Source organism: Labeo rohita, chromosome 15 (assembly GCF_022985175.1).
Source record: "Labeo rohita strain BAU-BD-2019 chromosome 15, IGBB_LRoh.1.0, whole genome shotgun sequence".
NCBI lineage: Eukaryota > Metazoa > Chordata > Actinopteri > Cypriniformes > Cyprinidae > Labeo > Labeo rohita.
In genome coordinates this window covers 35,950,416-35,968,148 of record NC_066883.1, presented here as the reverse complement: position 1 = coordinate 35,968,148, position 17,733 = coordinate 35,950,416, and the positions used below count along the sequence as shown (strand labels likewise).

General features: G+C 31.6%; 3 protein-coding genes across 4 annotated transcripts; all 3 read right to left on the bottom strand.

Annotated features, from left to right (window-relative positions):
- Window positions 1–1,477: 1,477 nt before the first annotated feature.
- Window positions 1,478–6,908, bottom strand: LOC127177750 (gastrula zinc finger protein XlCGF8.2DB-like). Of its 2 annotated transcripts, none has more exons than XM_051130253.1 (3): window positions 6,811–6,908; window positions 6,584–6,729; window positions 1,478–5,194 (listed from the first exon to the last, which is right to left on the bottom strand). In XM_051130253.1, the coding sequence occupies exons 2-3, from the start codon at window positions 6,675–6,677 to the stop codon at window positions 4,275–4,277; spliced, it is 1,014 nt and encodes a 337-aa protein (XP_050986210.1). In that variant the 5' UTR covers window positions 6,678–6,729; window positions 6,811–6,908; the 3' UTR covers window positions 1,478–4,274. The 2 variants fall into 2 exon arrangements, with proteins under 2 accessions (XP_050986210.1, XP_050986211.1); XM_051130254.1 differs by having other exon boundaries at window positions 6,815–6,901.
- Window positions 6,909–8,373: 1,465 nt separating this feature from the next.
- LOC127177753 (gastrula zinc finger protein XlCGF49.1-like) lies at window positions 8,374–11,191 on the bottom strand. The gene is made up of 3 exons (XM_051130258.1): window positions 10,848–11,191; window positions 10,019–10,193; window positions 8,374–9,304 (listed from the first exon to the last, which is right to left on the bottom strand). Exons 2-3 carry the CDS (start codon window positions 10,071–10,073, stop codon window positions 8,538–8,540), a joined length of 822 nt encoding a protein of 273 aa, XP_050986215.1. The 5' UTR covers window positions 10,074–10,193; window positions 10,848–11,191; the 3' UTR covers window positions 8,374–8,537.
- A 3,452-nt stretch (window positions 11,192–14,643) lies between these two features.
- LOC127177746 (gastrula zinc finger protein XlCGF8.2DB-like) lies at window positions 14,644–16,723 on the bottom strand. Its single transcript, XM_051130244.1, has 2 exons — window positions 16,584–16,723; window positions 14,644–16,413 (listed from the first exon to the last, which is right to left on the bottom strand). The coding sequence occupies exons 1-2, from the start codon at window positions 16,666–16,668 to the stop codon at window positions 15,398–15,400; spliced, it is 1,101 nt and encodes a 366-aa protein (XP_050986201.1). The 5' UTR covers window positions 16,669–16,723; the 3' UTR covers window positions 14,644–15,397.
- Between the last annotated feature and the right edge of the window lie 1,010 nt (window positions 16,724–17,733).

Genomic DNA, 17,733 nt, shown 5'->3' with positions numbered 1-17,733 from the left:
CTCATTCACAAAAACAGAAATAAACAAACAAACAATTTGTTTGAAAATTTATGCATTATAGTCACCGACAATTATTATCAGATAAAGTTTGGCTGAAAACTATCTCATATGGAAGAGGTATAGAAAAAGAAAGATGAAGAAATAATGAAAATTATTTCCATTAGCATTTTTACTGACATATCGCTCGATACTGATATAAAAATTGTAATTAAATTTATTTGGAGTACTACTTGTGCACAATGCACATTTTCTTAATATTACACCTAAAGTATGTTTTAATGTCAGTGTTGATGAGGATTGTATGATCTTTAAGTAATATCAGTCTTTAAATGCAAAATATTTACAGTGCACCTAAAGTATACTTGCAATAGTTCCACTTTAGCACAATAAAATATATATAAGAATATATTTAGTTTGGTATACTAAAAGTATAGTTTGAGGGTATTTTTATTAAGTACAAAATATGTAAATGTATTTGTAGTATACTTAGCATGACAGATGTATTTTTAATACATTGTATAGTATATTATATAGGGAATGCAATAATATTTGAATGTAAAAATAAAATAATAAACAAGCAGCTTGTCAAATCCTCCTGCAAAGCAAACTGATTTATAAGACTAATTAAACATTTATTTCAAGTAAACATATTTTAGACAATTGCAATGGGAAAAAAGTGTGAATAAGTGAAAAAGAGGCTTTTCAGTAGCTCAGTTTAACATGATGACCCTGTTATTTCTGTCAGAATATTGACAAGAATAAAACAAGTCTTTCAGGATAATCTGGAGAACACAAACAACACGAGTCGATTGCTTTTAGTGAATTAACAACATTCAGCAAGACCCATGTAGCTCAAATCATGACTTGAATGACTCATGAAAGCTGATTTGTTAAATGAATCAGATTAGTAAAGCTAAGACTTTAAAAAAAATGCACATTATGGTTTGTTTACTACAGTGCAAATATGAATCGTTGATTATATTTTTATGCAAATTCTTTTTGCAACAGGCTTTTTTACTCTGTCAGTCAAATCAGACAAAGTAGGCTATTTAAATTACTACAATATCATATTCAAGCATGAACAAACGACTGTCCTATGACAGTCAAATTACACAGTAACACTATTATAATGTATATAATGAAAAAAAGAACTTATTTCCATATACACTTTCAAACACAGTGAAAGTCTGTTTTTTAAAGGTTTGAGACAAAACACCCCATGTAAATATAAATTTTTTGATTTACAAAATTTTTTTGATTTACAAGTTTTCTAAAAAATTGTTTAAATATGCAAGTAATGCTTTATTTAATTAAACTGTCACTTATTTGCATAAAAATCTGAACACTGGTTAAAAGCAGATTAAAAATATTCTCATTTTGTTTACATATTAGAGGTTTGTATCACTCTATAAATCCAAAAACAATTTAATTCAGACTTTTCTTCTCAAAATTTAAGTTTAGATGGAGAATTGTGAGGCAATTGCAACTTTTTAATCTTTAAATTCTTTTTTTTTTTTTTTTGCAATTTATTACATTGCAAACATTTTTTGATTTGTTTAAATATGCAACTAATGTTTCATTTAATTAAATTTGCACTTTTGCATACAAATCTGAACACTGGATAAAGGCAGATTAAAAATTATTTTCATTTTGTTGACATATTAAAGTTTCTTATTACTCCATAAATCAAAACACTGTCAAAAGCCAGAAAATAAATCATTTTCATCATGTTTTTAGGAATAAAATGCTAAACATATATCAGGTGAATGGTATATGAACAAACCCTTCTGTAAAACCAACCAGAATACAGATAGAAGCCAAGTTTGTTTGTTTTTAAAGGAGAAAAAAAAAAACACATTTTGAGAAAACCACATTTAAAATTGTACATTGTATTTGAAATCAGATGCAAATACATAAAGTGCAATAAAATAAACACTTAAACATATAATTTGGATGTTTTCTCTCCAGAATGCATTATTATAATGTATATAATGAAAAAAAGAATAACTTATTTCCATATGCAAGTAATGCTTTATTTAATTAAATTTTCACTTATTTGCATAAAAATCTGAACACTGGTTAAAAGCAGATTAAAAATTATTTTCATTTTGTTGACATATTAGAGGTTTTTAATCACTCTATGAATAAAAAAAATTTAATTCAGACTTTTCTTCTCAAAATTTAGTTTAGATGGAGAATTGAGGCAATTGCGACTTTTTTAAAAAAAATTGCAATTTATATCTTATAATTTATTACATTGCAAACATTTTTTTGATTTGCAAGTTTTCTAAAAAATGTGTTTACATATGCAAGTATTGTTTCATCTAATTAAATTTGCACTTTTTGCATACAAATCTGAACACTGGATAAAGGCAGATTAAAAATTATTTTCATTTTGTTGACATATTAAAGTTTCTTACTACTCCATAAATCAAAAAACAATTTAATTCAGACTTTTCCTCTTAAAATTTAGTTTAGATGGAGAATTGTGAGGCAACAGCAATTGCGACTTCTTAAGCTTTAAATTCAAAAAATTTTTTTGCAATTTGTATCTTAGAATTTATTACATTGCAAAAAAAATTTTGATTTGCAAGTTGTCTAAAAAATGTGTTTAAATATGTAAGAAATGTTTCATCTTGTTTTGCATACAAATTGACATATTAAAGTTTCTTATTACTCCATAAATCAAAACACTGTCAAAAGCCAGAAAATAAATCATTTTCATCATGTTTTTAGGAATAAAATGCTAAACATATATCAGGTGAATGGTATATGAACAAACCCTTCTGTAAAACCAACCAGAATACAGATAGAAGCCAAGTTTGTTTGTTTTTAAAGGAGAAAAAAAAAAACACATTTTGAGAAAACCACATTTAAAATTGTACATTGTATTTGAAATCAGATGCAAATACATAAAGTGCAATAAAATAAACACTTAAACATATAATTTGGATGTTTTCTCTCCAGAATGCATTATGAAAACCTAAAATCTCAAAACTGACCAGTGCAGTAACACTATTATAATGTATATAATGAAAAAAAGAATAACTTATTTCCATATGCAAGTAATGCTTTATTTAATTAAATTTTCACTTATTTGCATAAAAATCTGAACACTGGTTAAATTATTTTCATTTTGTTGACATATTAGAGGTTTTTAATCACTCTATGAATAAAAAAAATGTAATTCAGACTTTTCTTCTCAAAATTTGGTTTAGATGGAGAATTGAGGCAATTGCGACTTTTTAAAAAAAATTGCAATTTATATCTTATAATTTATTACATTGCAAACATTTTTTTGATTTGCAAGTTTTCTAAAAAATGTGTTTACATATGCAAGTATTGTTTCATCTAATTAAATTTGCACTTTTTGCATACAAATCTGAACACTGGATAAAGGCAGATTAAAAATTATTTTCATTTTGTTGACATATTAAAGTTTCTTACTACTCCATAAATCAAAAAACAATTTAATTCAGACTTTTCCTCTTAAAATTTAGTTTAGATGGAGAATTGTGAGGCAACAGCAATTGCGACTTTTTAAGCTTTAAATTCTAAAAAAATTTTTGCAATTTGTATCTTAGAATTTATTACATTGCAAAAAAAATTTTGATTTGCAAGTTTTCTAAAAAATGTGTTTAAATATGTAAGAAATGTTTCATCTTGTTTTGCATACAAATTGACATATTAAAGTTTCTTATTACTCCATAAATCAAAACACTGTCAAAAGCCAGAAAATAAATCATTTTCATCATGTTTTTAGGAATAAAATGCTAAACATATATCAGGTGAATGGTATATGAACAAACCCTTCTGTAAAACCAACCAGAATACAGATAGAAGCCAAGTTTGTTTGTTTTTAAAGGAGAAAAAAAAAACCTTTTTGAGAAAACCATTTAAAAACGTACATTGTATTTGAAATCAGATGCAAATACATAAAGTGCAATAAAATAAACACTTAAACATATTTCGGATGTTTTCTCTCCAGAATGCATTATGAAAACCTAGAATCTCAAAACTGACCAGTGCATGAAATTAAACAAAAGTTAATGGACTGTAGTGTCTTGGTTTAAAATAAAAGTGCTTTACATGTCTCTTTATGTAATTTAAAGTTATTTCAGCTCTCATGCATATATTTAACATTATATTAAATGTTCTATTCACTTTTATCAGATAAGATTAATTTAAATGCATTATCCAATGCAAAACACTGTACTGATACCATAAAATATCCACTTAGATAGTTCAAAGTCAATGTTTATATGTACAGCTGCTCACTGTGAAGCGTTTGGCCGGTGTATTTTTATATGTGCCACCAGATGACTTGATTTGAAGAAACTCTTCCCACACTGAGCGCAAAGATACGGTCTTTCTCCAGTATGAACTCGCTCGTGTGCTTTCAAGGATCCCGCCTGACTGTAACTCTTGTCACAAAGCGAACACTTGTACGGTCTTTCTCCAGTATGAATCTTCTGGTGCTCTTTCAAGTTGGTGGCTTTATTAAACGTCCTGCCGCAGTCTGAACACACGTGAGGTCTCACGCCGCTGTGCAACTTCTGGTGCGCTTTAAAAGAGTCCAGCCGTGCAAAACTCTTCCCGCACGAAGAACACAAGTGAGGCCTTTCGTTTGTATGAGATTGGAGGTGGTATCTTAAAGCAGACGCAGATGGGCATTTTTCACCACACTGATCGCAGAAAAAAGGATTCGCTTCAGAATGAGAGCGCAGGTGATTGTTGAAATTGTGCGGCCAGTTAAAACTCTTCCCACACTGAGGGCAAATCAAGGGCTCGATGCCGGTGTGAATTCTTAAGTGGTTCTTCAGGCTGTCGTTGCGTGTGAAACCGCTTCCGCATTCATGACATACGAATGGTTTGTCTTCAGTATGAATTCTTATGTGATTATTCAAGTGTTCCTTTTGGGTGAAAGTCTTTGCGCATTGAGGACAGGTGTACGGTTTCTCTCCAGTGTGGACTCTTAAGTGCACGTTCAGGCTGTATTTACGCGTGAAGCTCCTTCCGCACTGCGGACACATGTAGGGACGCTCTCCGGTGTGGATTCTGATGTGATTAATAAGACTTCCTTTTTGCGTGAAACTCTTTTCACACTGAGGGCAAGTGAAGGGGCTTTTGGCTTCTGTTCCTTGAGCTCCGTTTTGATCTTCCTCTTCATTCAGCTCCTTTACTTCAATAAGGTCTAAAAGTGAACATATTAAATCTTTGAAAGTGACAAAGAAATGTTATAAAGCTGAAAGAGGTCAAGCGCTGTAGATTTTTTCCGTGAAAAAAATTGAGTTCAGAATTTTCTATTCAGAATTTAGTTTAGATGGAGAATTGTGAGTTTATATCATGATACATTCTAAAATAGGAAATTGCAACTTTTTATTCTTTAAATTTAAACTTTTTTTTGTCTTGCAATTTTGAGGAAAAAATCTCAGGACTGTGGAAAAAAAGTCAGAATATTAAGATTTTTTATTTTTTATTTCATGAGAGAAACGGGTTTCCATAGTTAAATTTATGTGAAGATAAATATACACTACCAGTCAAATGTTTTTGAACAGTAAGATTTTTAATGTTTTTTTTTTAAAGTCTCTTCTGCTCACCAAGCCTGTATTTATTTGATCCAAATAATTAAAAACATTTTTACTATTTAAAATAACTGCTTTCTATTTGAATGTATTTTAAAATGTGATTTATTCCTGTGATGCAAAGCTGAATTTTCAGCATCATTACTCCAGTCTTCAGAGTCACATGATCCTTCAGAAATCATTATAATATTCTGATTTGCTGTTCAAGAAACATTTGTTAATATTATCAGTATTTAAATCAGTTGAGTACATTTTTTCAAGATTATTTAACAAATAGAAAGATCAAAAGATCAGCATTTATCTTAAATAAAAGGCTTTTGTAACATTATACACTATACCATTCAAAAGCTTGGAGTCAGTATAATTTTAAATAGAATATAAATTATAAAAATTAATACTTTTATTTAGCAAGGACGCTTTAAGTTGATCAAAAGTGATGATAAAGACATTTATAATGTTACAAAAGATTTCTATTTCAGATAAATGCTGTTCTTCTGAACTTTCTGTTTATCAAAGAAACTTGAAAAAATTGTACTCGGTTGTTTTCGGCATAATAATAATAATAAATGTTTTTTTGAGCAGCAAATCAGAATATTAGAATGATTCTGAAGGATCATGTGACTGGAGTAACGATGCTAAAAATGTAGCTTTGAATCACAGGAATAAATTACATTTTAAAATACATTTAAATAGAAAACGGTTATTATAAATAGTAAAAATATTTCAGAATTTTACTATTTTTAGTGAGCTATTTTTATACCTTGCAATTACAAGAAGAAGAAAAAAAAATATATTAAGATTTTTTTTTAATTCCATGACAGAAACGTGCTTCCATAGTCAAGTATTTATGTGAATATAGCTATACAAGGTTTATCCACCCATCTTTATATTATAAAAATTTCTATTATTTCATAACTACATCCACCAAAAATGGTGAACTTATGTTTTGTTTACCTTGTAATAATTATAATAATGAAAAATCATAAATGGACACCAACCTGTTTGCTCCTCAGCATCTTCATGTTTTATTCTGGATGGTTCTAGATCACTCATGTCTTCAATCTCCTCTTTTACAAACTCCATTTTTACCATAGTATGTCACAGTTGTTAGAAAAGCAGTTTCTTCTGCATGTTCGATGCAATTCTGCCAAGACAAAAGGGATCAATTTCACCCACCGAATTATTTGTTTAGTACAGCATGCAGATGAACAAATGCACACTTTACCTACTGTAGCATTTTTATTTTCTCTTGTCGTCGGGTTTGAAGCTGTTTCTGCTGTGCACAGTCGCTCCATAGGTGTTCATGATGCTGCCGTGAACACGCTCTGCACTGTCGTGAACATCTGCTGTAGCGCGCATGCGTACGTCTAATTGAGCAGCAGCTGTTATTTGCTTGTCTTCCTCCAGAGGGCGCTGAAAGCCAAAAATCCTTTGATGCGGATTCAAATCTCAAACCTTCCTTTTACTGGAGACGTTTGCAACTAAGGATAGGCCCTATAATAATTTAAAATCTATTTATTACTATAAACAAATAAGCAAGCGACCTTTCTAAAATGACACAAGAAAACAATTCACAAATGTGACCCTGGACCACAAAACTAGTCATAAGAGTCATTTTTTTTTTAAATTTTGACTTATAAATCATTTGAACGTTGAATAAATATGATTTCCATTAATGTATGGTTTGTTATAAACGTACAATATTTGGCTAAGATACAACTTTTTGAAAATCTGGAATCTAAAGGTGCAAAAAAATCTAAATATTGAGAAAATCACCTTTAAAGTTGTCCAAATGATGTTATTAGCAATGCATATTACTAATCAAAAATTAAGCTTTGATATGTTTATGGTAGGAAATGTACAAAATATCTTTACCTGATAACCTAATGATTTTTTGGCATTAAAAAACTGATCATTTTGACCCATACAATGCATTTTTTGGCTATTGCTACAAATATACGCATGCTACTCAAGACTGGTTTTGTGGTCCAGGGTCACAAATGTTTATGTTTCAGCCTCATCTTGCTTCTTTATAACTCATTATTATAACCTGAGACACTGTTGACATCGGAGACTCCCTTCGATGTCAACAAAAAGATTAAAGAAACTGAAACCAATTAAAAAAAAGCATAAATACAGAAATATATAACTGAGACAAACTGGTAGAACATCGATTTTAAAATATGTTGCCTGCCCCTTAATTAAAAGAACAGGTTAAAACATTTGACTAAAGTACTAGGGACTAACACATTACTTGAAATCATTCAAAAACAAAGTCTCAGTGAAATTTTAATTTTATTTTTGTTATTATACTGAATCGGGATAAAAAACTAAAAATAAAAAAATAAAAAAAGAGACAATTGCGACTTTTTATCTCAAAATTCTAACTTTTTTTCTTGCAATTTATACCTTACAATTACAAGAAGAAAAAAAAAAAAGAATATTGAGATTTTTTTAATTCCATGACAGAAACGTGCTTCTATAGTCAAGTATTTATGTGAATATAAATATAGCTATACAAGGTTTATCCACCCATCGTTATATGATGACAAAAGCATAAATACAGGAATATATAATTGAGACAAACTGGTAGAACATCGATTTTAAAATCTGTTGCCTGCCCCTTAATTAAAAGAACAGGTTAAAACATTTGACTAAAGTACTAGGGACTAACACTTACTTGAAATTACTTGAAATCATTCAAAAACAAAGTTTTTAGTGAAATTTTAATTTTATTTTTGTTATTATACTGAACCCATACATTAGTAACATACGAGCAATTTTTCAATATCAAAGTAGAAACATTCTTAACTTAAAACAGATGTTAAAAATGTGCAAATTACAAATACATACAAAAATAAAATGCAATAAGTGAACAAATCAAATTGCATCACATAAGTCACAGCGAACTCCAAAATAAAACAGACCACACTTGCACTAGATAACATTTGCTCACTCCGACACGGTACAACGCTTCTCCATGTGAGTCACCAGACTACGGAATTGTTTGAAACCCTCTCCACACCGAGTACAGTGGTACGGCTTCACTCCAGTATGAACTCGCTCATGTACTCTCAAGTGTTCAGGCCGAATGAAACCCTTGTTACAGTATGAGCACTTGTGAGGTTTTTCTCCACTATGAATTTTTAAGTGTCTTTTTAAATCACCAGCTGTGATAAAGCTCTTCCCACACTCACAACACACATGATCTCTCATACCGGTGTGTATTTTCTGGTGCTGTTTGCAATGGGTCAGCTGGGTAAAACTCTTTCCACAAACAGAACAGACATAAGGCCTCTCATTTGTATGCAGCCTCTTGTGTCGTAGGAGACCCGTTGCTGAATTTAAAACTTTACCACACTGAGCACAGTTATATGACTTTTTTATAGTATGAGCTTTCAGGTGTTTTTTGAGACTGCTTGTTTTGGTCAAAGACTTTTCACACTGAGGAGGGGTGTACGGTTTATCTCCATGTTGTTTTTTACGATGCCGTCTATAAGTGTCCATTCGTGAAAACTTTATTCCACAATGAGGGCATGTGTACGGTTTCTCTCCAGTGTGGACACTCGTGTGCTTGTCTAGTTCTTCTTTGCTCTTGAAAGTCTTTCCACACTGTGAGCAGGTGTGCAGATTTTCGGTTTGTGTTCTTTGAGTTAAGTAGTCACGTTTCTCATCCACCTCATTCGGTTCTTGTCTTTCCTCTTTTATCTCCAAGCAGTCTAAAATAAACAAGATAGAATCAGTTCGAGTGAACACTGCATTTATCATCCATATATGTGACCCTGGACCACAAAACCAGTCATAGGTAGCACTGAGTATATTTGTAGCAATAGCCAACAATACATTTCTTTGATTTCCTGCTCTTTTAATTAAGGGGCAGGCAACAGATTTTAAAATCGATGTTCTACCAGTTTGTCTCAATTATATAATCCTGTATTTATGCTTTTTTTTTTATTATTGGTTTCAGTTTCTTTAAACTTTTCGTTGACATCTGAGGGAGTCTCAGGTATAATAACGAGTTGTAAAGAAGCAAGATGAGGCTGAAACATAAACATTTGTGACCCTGGACCACAAAACCAGTTTTGAGTAGCATGCATATATTTGTAGCAATAGCCAAAAATACATTGTATGGGTCAAAATGATCAGCTTTTTTAATGCCAAAAAATTATTAGGTTATTAGGTAAAGATATTTTGTACATTTCCTACCATAAATATATAAAAACTTAATTTTTGATTAGTAATATGCATTGCTAAAAACGTCATTCGAACAACTTTGAAGGCGAATTTCTCAATATTTTGATTTCTTTGCACCCTCAGATTCCAGATTTTCAAATAGTTGTATCTCAGCCAAATATTGTCCTCTCCTAACAAACCATACAACAATGGAAGGCTTATTTATTCAGCTTTCAGACAAATCAAGAATGGACACCAACCTCTTTGTACCGCAGCATCTTCATGTTTTATTCTGGATGGTTCTGGGTCACTCATGTCTGCAATCTCCTCTTTAATAAACTGGAGTTTGTTCTTCTCTTGTAGGATGATGTGAATATTCACCAGTATTTATAGGTGAATTGTTGTGGGAGGGGCTTCACTGATTACTGTCTGATACTGAGACCCACAAAAAGGGAAAAATGTGAAAAATGGATTTTAAACAAGGGTCATTCCGTGTCAAATCAACCATATGTTCCAAAACTTCCCCGGCTCAAATGTTTGATTTTGCCAGTATTTTTCCTGAAAAAAGATAAACGTATAATGATGAAAGCTGAAATATTAAATGTCATTAAATGGCAATTTTCACCTGAGATTCAGAGACAAGGGCTTAAAAATAACTTCAAAAAGATGGAAGGATCATAAAGCTATTTTCGCACAAAGAGTAGTTCTATTAGTAAAATATGTTTTGACATTTCACGTTTGTTCTCCATGCCTGCAAACTCAAGAAGTGTTAATGATATCTTAATGCCTTTTTAGATACTGGGTCTTAACAAACAGTCCTCTGGGACTTAATGATGTAATTAAATTGTAAAAGAAAAGTTTATTAACAACTAGAATCTAAAATCATGTGTGACCCTGGACCACAAAACCAGTCTTGAGTATCACAGGTATATTTGTAGAAATAGCCAAAAATACATTGTATGGGTCAAAATGATTTAATATGCATTATTTGAACTTCATTTGGACAACTTTAAAGGTAATTTTCTTAATATTTAGATTTTTTTGCACCAGATATGTAGGAGCAGTATTAATTAACATAATGTCACCTACCTGACTGGAAATAATAAAAACAAACACGAATGTTGTCAAGATTCTTGCCCTGGAAATCCTGGTTTAGTTTACTTTTGTTCCTCAGACAGTGTTTTGAACTTTTCTCCTGGATTTGTTAAAACTTTTGGCAGTCTATAGCAAATGTTTTTTCCCGTTCCGACCGATTAGTACAACCCAAAACATGACAATAACTGACCATTTTCAGCAGCAATAATAAGCTAAAGTTGCGAGTACCGTTCAGTGTCATTTGTTTACATTAAGTGCCGATTACTGACGCGTCGTAAATAAAAACAAACGACACCTAGTATCGACACACATTTCGAGTTTTCGACACGCTAGTGTTTTGAAACAGTGTTGCAAAGCATTGCTTGAAATGAGGCTGTCACGTGATCTTTAAAAAGCTTCATTACCTCACTGACACGTCACGACAGGCTCAAATACACTGAATGTCTGGAGTTATTAGACTGTTTGAAATGATAATCTATCCTTCTATTTTACCTTCTTTAGATCCTACTATGTCAGCTGTGGGAAAGCAGTGCTTTTCTGCCTCCTCTTCTAACAAATCAATACGTTTGTTATTTCTTAATGATTTTGTATCAGTTTCAAATGTTACAGTTTACTGGAATGCTTTTGTCTGTGATATTGCCTGGAGGAAAGTTTGGTTGATTCCACATAGATACTTAATAACTAATAAGATAAAAGAAGTTTCTTTTCGAATTTTCCATCATATATATCCTGTCAACACTTTCTTAAAGAAATATAAAAAAGATATCGATACAAACTGTTCCTTTTGCAAACAGCACCCAGAGACTATAGTGCTTTTTTTTTTGGCACTGCCGTTACCCTAAATTGGTATAGAAAAACCTCTCTTTATTTGTTATTGAGAATATTGATAGAGATTTTTCTTTACTTAGGGAAAATGTCTTGTTTGGTTTTGTTAATTAAAAAAAGGTGCATTTACAGGAAAACAAATTGTATGTACTTAATCTCCTTATTTTGTTAACAAAATTTATATACATAAATGTAAATTTTCTTGCCAGAAGCCACTATTTCATGTTTTGCTTGTTGAAATACAACATTACTGAGACTATTTCTAAATCGTGTAATAAGAAGGCTTTAAAAACTGTAAAAATCTGCAAGTTGTTTAATCTTTTACTTTGAATGCAATGTGATTTGTCACCCTGGACCACAAAACCAGTCTTAAGTCGCTGGGGTTTATTTGTAGCAATAGCATACATTGTATGGGTCAAAATTATTGATTTTTGTTTTATGCCAAAAATCATTAGGATATTAAGTAAAGATCATGTTCCATGAAGATATTTTGTAAAATTTCTACTGTAAATATATTTAAACTTAATTATTGATTAGTAATATGCAATGTTAAGAACTTTATTTGGACAACTTTAAAGGTGATTTTCTCAATATTTAGATTTTTTTTGCACCCTCAGATTCCTGGTTTTCAAATAGTTGTATCTCGAGCAAATATTGTTCTATCATAGCAAACCATACATCGATGGAAAGCTTATTTATTCAGCTTTCAGATGATGTATAAATCTCAATTTGGAAAAATCGACACTTATGACTAGTTTTGTGGTCCAGAGTCACATTTGTTTAACTTTATACCCCTGTGTAATATTTTATTTGTTGTGTTATTGCATTTTTTTTTATTTATTTAATTTTCTTTTTATTATTATTATTTTCTCATTTTATATTGCAACTGTTTTCTCATTGGTTGACATATGGCTCATAATAAAAAAAAATAATAATAAAAAATACAGTGAATGTCGATTGCGCTGTATATATATTTTCAAACATATTTCAAAATATACAAAAAATGGCCAAAAATATATTTGCTAAAATATATTTACGTAAATATATTTTCTACCAATATATTTTTGGCCACATATAAATATAAACCTCTGTATATTTCAGTCCAAAAAATGCATTTTCTTGCCACAGAAATACATTTAGAAATATATTTTGATATATGACGGCTGATGCGAAATATATTAACTATTTCAAAAATATATTTTCATTAAGCTTGATTGTTTGCAACATATATTTAGCATATATTTCAAATATATTTTGGCCACAAAAAATATATTTTTTTGTCATATGTGTCGGTCATCATGCATATGCATGTACCATGTAGTTTTTTACATGGTGTATCCTTGTTAATCAAAGTAGTACTATTAAAAAACAATGACGTGTGAATGAAAAGTTAAAACATCTATAAATAAAAGAATAAAAGTCCTTTTCAACCACAAACCTTGATGTGAAAGGTTTGTGGTTGAGGATGTGAAAGACAGAAGTTTGATGCAAATAAAAAATTAAGAACATAATTGTCATTGTATTTTGCTAAATATAACACATTTTGGAAACTCCTTGCTAATGACATATATGCTTATAAAATAAAAAAAATAAAAATTAAAAGAACTTTACAATGACACCCCAATGAACAAATCTGAATGACACATTCTGTGTAAAAAAAATTATTGACCACCAGATGGCGGAGTAGAAAACTGTATCAAACGCTATGAAGCATCAACGCAGTTCTTCTTCTTTCTTTTATTGGCATACTGCACTTATCAGTGCATTACTGCCATCTGATGGTAACTCGGTTCAGAAACACTTCCTTTATCAGAGTCCCTAATCCAGTGTTGCCAAGTCCGCTTTTTTCCCGCGGAACCTGGCTACTTTAACACTATTGCTGCGGGTTGAGGCGACCCCAAAAATTTAATATTTATCCACTGGAATGTTAATTTTACCAGGTGTACCCCGCCAAAAAACACGGAGTAGCAATTGAGTGGGTTTTGTTGTAAAAACCTGGCAACCTCACACCTCCTTTCCGGCCGCGGCTAGAAAGGATAAAAGAAACTAACCATGAAATTAAATTTTCTAACTATAAAATTGTAAAATGTATTTTATTAAGGTCTACACCTACCCCAATCCTAAACATACCTCTTACAATAATGCAAAAATAGTAATTATTGCTGTACAGTGACAAAAAATTATGCTGTATTGATGTGTAATCACATCATAATAATATTATATAATTTGTAGTGTCAAAATTAGATTTTTGGTGTCAAAAATAATTTTTTTATTTAATTTTTTCATGCAATTAACGCAGGGGCGGGGCTAGGTTTGGCCACCCCACCCACAACCACTAAAGAATTGCGTTTATTTTGACGCAGAACGTAATAACAAGCACATCAGTCACACATGATCTTTAAGAAATTATTCTAATATGCTGATTTACTGTTCAAAAGACATTTATTGTTATTTGGGACCATGAGATATTGCTTAACTATATCATATGATATAAATAAGACAAAACTTATACAGCGGCCTCAATTTTTTGTAATTTAGGGACATATTATATAATATAACTGCATTCTATTGGCTACATCATGCAGTGAGTTGTTGCTGTTGCTCATCTTTCAATGATTTCCTTAAAAAGCATAATATCGAACTAAAACATGTGGCAATCAAACCAATATGTTTGAGTCACTACTTATTTCACAGCTAACAAAACAGACAATAATGAAGAATCAAGAATGGACACCAACCTGTTTGTTTCTCAGTATCTTCATGTTTTATTCTGAATGATTCTGGATCACTCATGTCTTCAATCTCCTCTTATTTTAGTCACACCTGGAGTTTGTTCTTCTCTTGTAGGAAGATGTGAATATTCACCAGTATTTATAGGTGAATTGTTGTGGGAGGGGCTTCACTGTAGGTGTGAACTGTGATCATTGGCTGATACTGAGACCCACAGGACCAGATCTGGAGACATCAACTTAATTTATCCTTAACTACTTCAAAGCTGAAATTAAGTGAACATATATGCTATCAGAAATACAGAGTATTTTGGTAATGCTAGTATATTTTTAGCATATAGAAGCAACTCATGTTATTGAAATGTGAGTTTTACATCAGTTACATCATTATATAGAAACACATTACTTTAGCATCAGGTTTAAATCTGAAAAGGCTCTTTGTCTCATCCAAACAGTTTGCCGTTTTCACCTCATTCATTATGATGATGTCTGAGATCTTGTGTAAATTGGCACATTAAGCACATTTCATTGTGTCAACAGACTGAGACAAACTACAGGATTATCAACCATGATATTTCTGTTTTATATTGAAATGAAAAATTTGTTTATAGAAGTAAAATAATAGTGATTCAGATACATGTTTGGTCACTGAACTCAAATTGTATACCAAAGATTTTAATCCATCCGTAAATAATGAAAACTTTATTTTTTCATGTTTTTATCATTTAATATTTTCCAACTAGAACATGCTATAGTAAACAAGTAAATGACATGAATGTGTCTTATTTAAGCAAGACCTGACTAAAACACACAGTCCAGTCTGACACATTTTGCAAACTAATTTCCCAAACTATTTTTTGTCTGGTGAAGCCTCAAACATTTTTCTATAGTTCCTTAAATCGAAAACAAATTCACAAAACCAAACTAGACGGTGAAGCCCCATATTTTGTTTATGTCACACAGTTGACCGTTTTATCATCAAAATGTCACTCACTGTGATGACTTATTACATTTTTTCATGTGCTTTTGAAGGCTTTTTGAACGTCTAAAGCTCTTCTGACATGGAGGGCAGTGGTACGGCTTCTCTCCAGTATGAATTCGCTCATGCCTTTTCAGGTCTCCAGACTGAGTGAAACTCTTGTTACAGTATGAGCACTTGTAAGGTTTTTCTCCTGTATGAATCCTTCGGTGCGTTTTCAGATGTTCAGCTCTAGTAAATCTCTTCCCACATTCACAACACACATGATCTCTCTCACCGGTGTGTGTTTTCTGGTGCATTTTACAATGATCCAGTCGAGCAAATGTCTTTTCACAAAAAGAACATGCGTAAGACCTATTATTTGTATGCATCTTCATGTGTTTTTTCAGAAGTGATGACGATTTAAAATCCGTACCACACTGATCACAGGAAATCGGCTTTTCCTCAGAGTGAATGAGCAGATGATGTTTCAGATGAGTTTTATATCTAAAACCCTCTCCACACTGAGTACAGTGGTACGGCTTCTCTTCAGTATGAACTCGCTCGTGTACTTTCAGGGTTCCTGTCTGAGTAAAACTTTTGTCACAATATGAGCACACGTAAGGTTTTTCTCCAGTATGAACTCTTAGGTGCTGTTTAAGGTGGTCAGCTTTAGTGAAGCTCTTCCCACACTCACAACACACATGATCTCTCACTTCCTCATGGGTTCTCTGATGCTGTTTATAACTGTCCTGTCGTGAAAAACTCTCTCCACATTGATGGCATGTGTACGGTTTCCCTCCAGAATGGATTCTCATGTGTCTTCTAAGGTTTCCTTTTAGCGTGAAACTCTTTCCACACTGAGGGCATGTGTGCGGTTCCCCTCCAGTGTGGATTCTCATGTGCGTGTTAAGGTTTTTTTTTTGCGTGAAACTCCTTCCACACTGTGTGCAGGTGTGCAGCGGTTCGGCTTTTGTACTTTGAGTTTTGAAGTCATGTTTCTCCTCTTCATTCAGTTCTTGTTTATGTTCTTTCATCTCCATCCAGTCTAAAATAAACAAATTATAATCAGTTGATTCCAGCTAATTTAACAGCAGAAAACAATTTGTATATCAGATCTTTGATGTGCCAAAGGTTAGTTAATTATCTTGTTATTTAATGATAAGTTCACAACTAACAAAAACAGCCAATAATGAAAAATCAAGAATGGACACCAACCTATTTGTTCCTCAGTATTTTCATGTTTTATTCTGGACGGTTCTGGATAACTCATGTCTTCAATCTCCTCTTTAATAAACTCCATCTTTAACAGTCACACAGATTTCAGCTGCTGCACCTGGAGTTTGTTCTTCTCTTGTAGGATGATGTGAATATTCACCAGTATTTATAGGTGAATTGTTGTAAAAGGGACTTCACTGTAGGTGTGAACTGTGATCACTGGCTGATACCGAAACCCACAGGACCAGATCTGGAGACATCAAAAATAGAGGACTTAAATTATACTAAACTACTTCACTTATGCTGAAATGAACATGTTTCCTGTTAAAAATACAGAGCATTTTGGAAATGCAGTATATTATCAGAACATGAAAAAGATCAATAAGAAGCGAGTTGACCTTGAATAGTTTTACTTCAGAATCATATTTAAATAAAAAAAGAATTAAGTATTTATAGAAATCAATCATTACATGTAGTTACTTTGTTGGAGAAGTTTTCCACACTCCTGAATTATTATTGATTTGTTTATTATTTTAATTATTTTTTTCTGGACCACAAAACCGTAAGGGTCAATATTTTGAAACTGAGATTTATACATCATCTGAAAGCTTGAAATAAATAAATTTAAATAAGACTCCTATTGATGTATGGCTTATTATGATAGGACAATATTTGGCTTGAGATACAACTATTTGAAAATCTGGAATCTAAGGGTGCAAAAAATCTAAATGTTGAGAAAATCATCTTTAAAGTTGTCCAAATGAAGTTCTTAGCACTGCGTATTACAAATCAAAATTAAGTTCTGATATATTTACGGTAGAAAATTTACAAAATATCTTCATGTAACATGATCTTAATATCTTGATTTTTGACATAAAAGAAAAATACATAATTTTGACCCACACTGTAAAAAATAAAAAACACAATTTGTTGAGTCAGCTTAAAATAATGTTACCCTGCTGCCTTAAAATTTTAAGTTCAGTCAACTAAAATAAGTTTAGTCAACTTGAAATGTTAAGTTGTACTAAGTAACAACTTAGATATTTGTGTTTGCTAAACTTAACATATGGGTAACCCAGCTGCCTTAAAATTTTAAGTTGATTCAACTCCAATATCTAAGTTGTCACTTAGTATAATTTAACATTTCAAG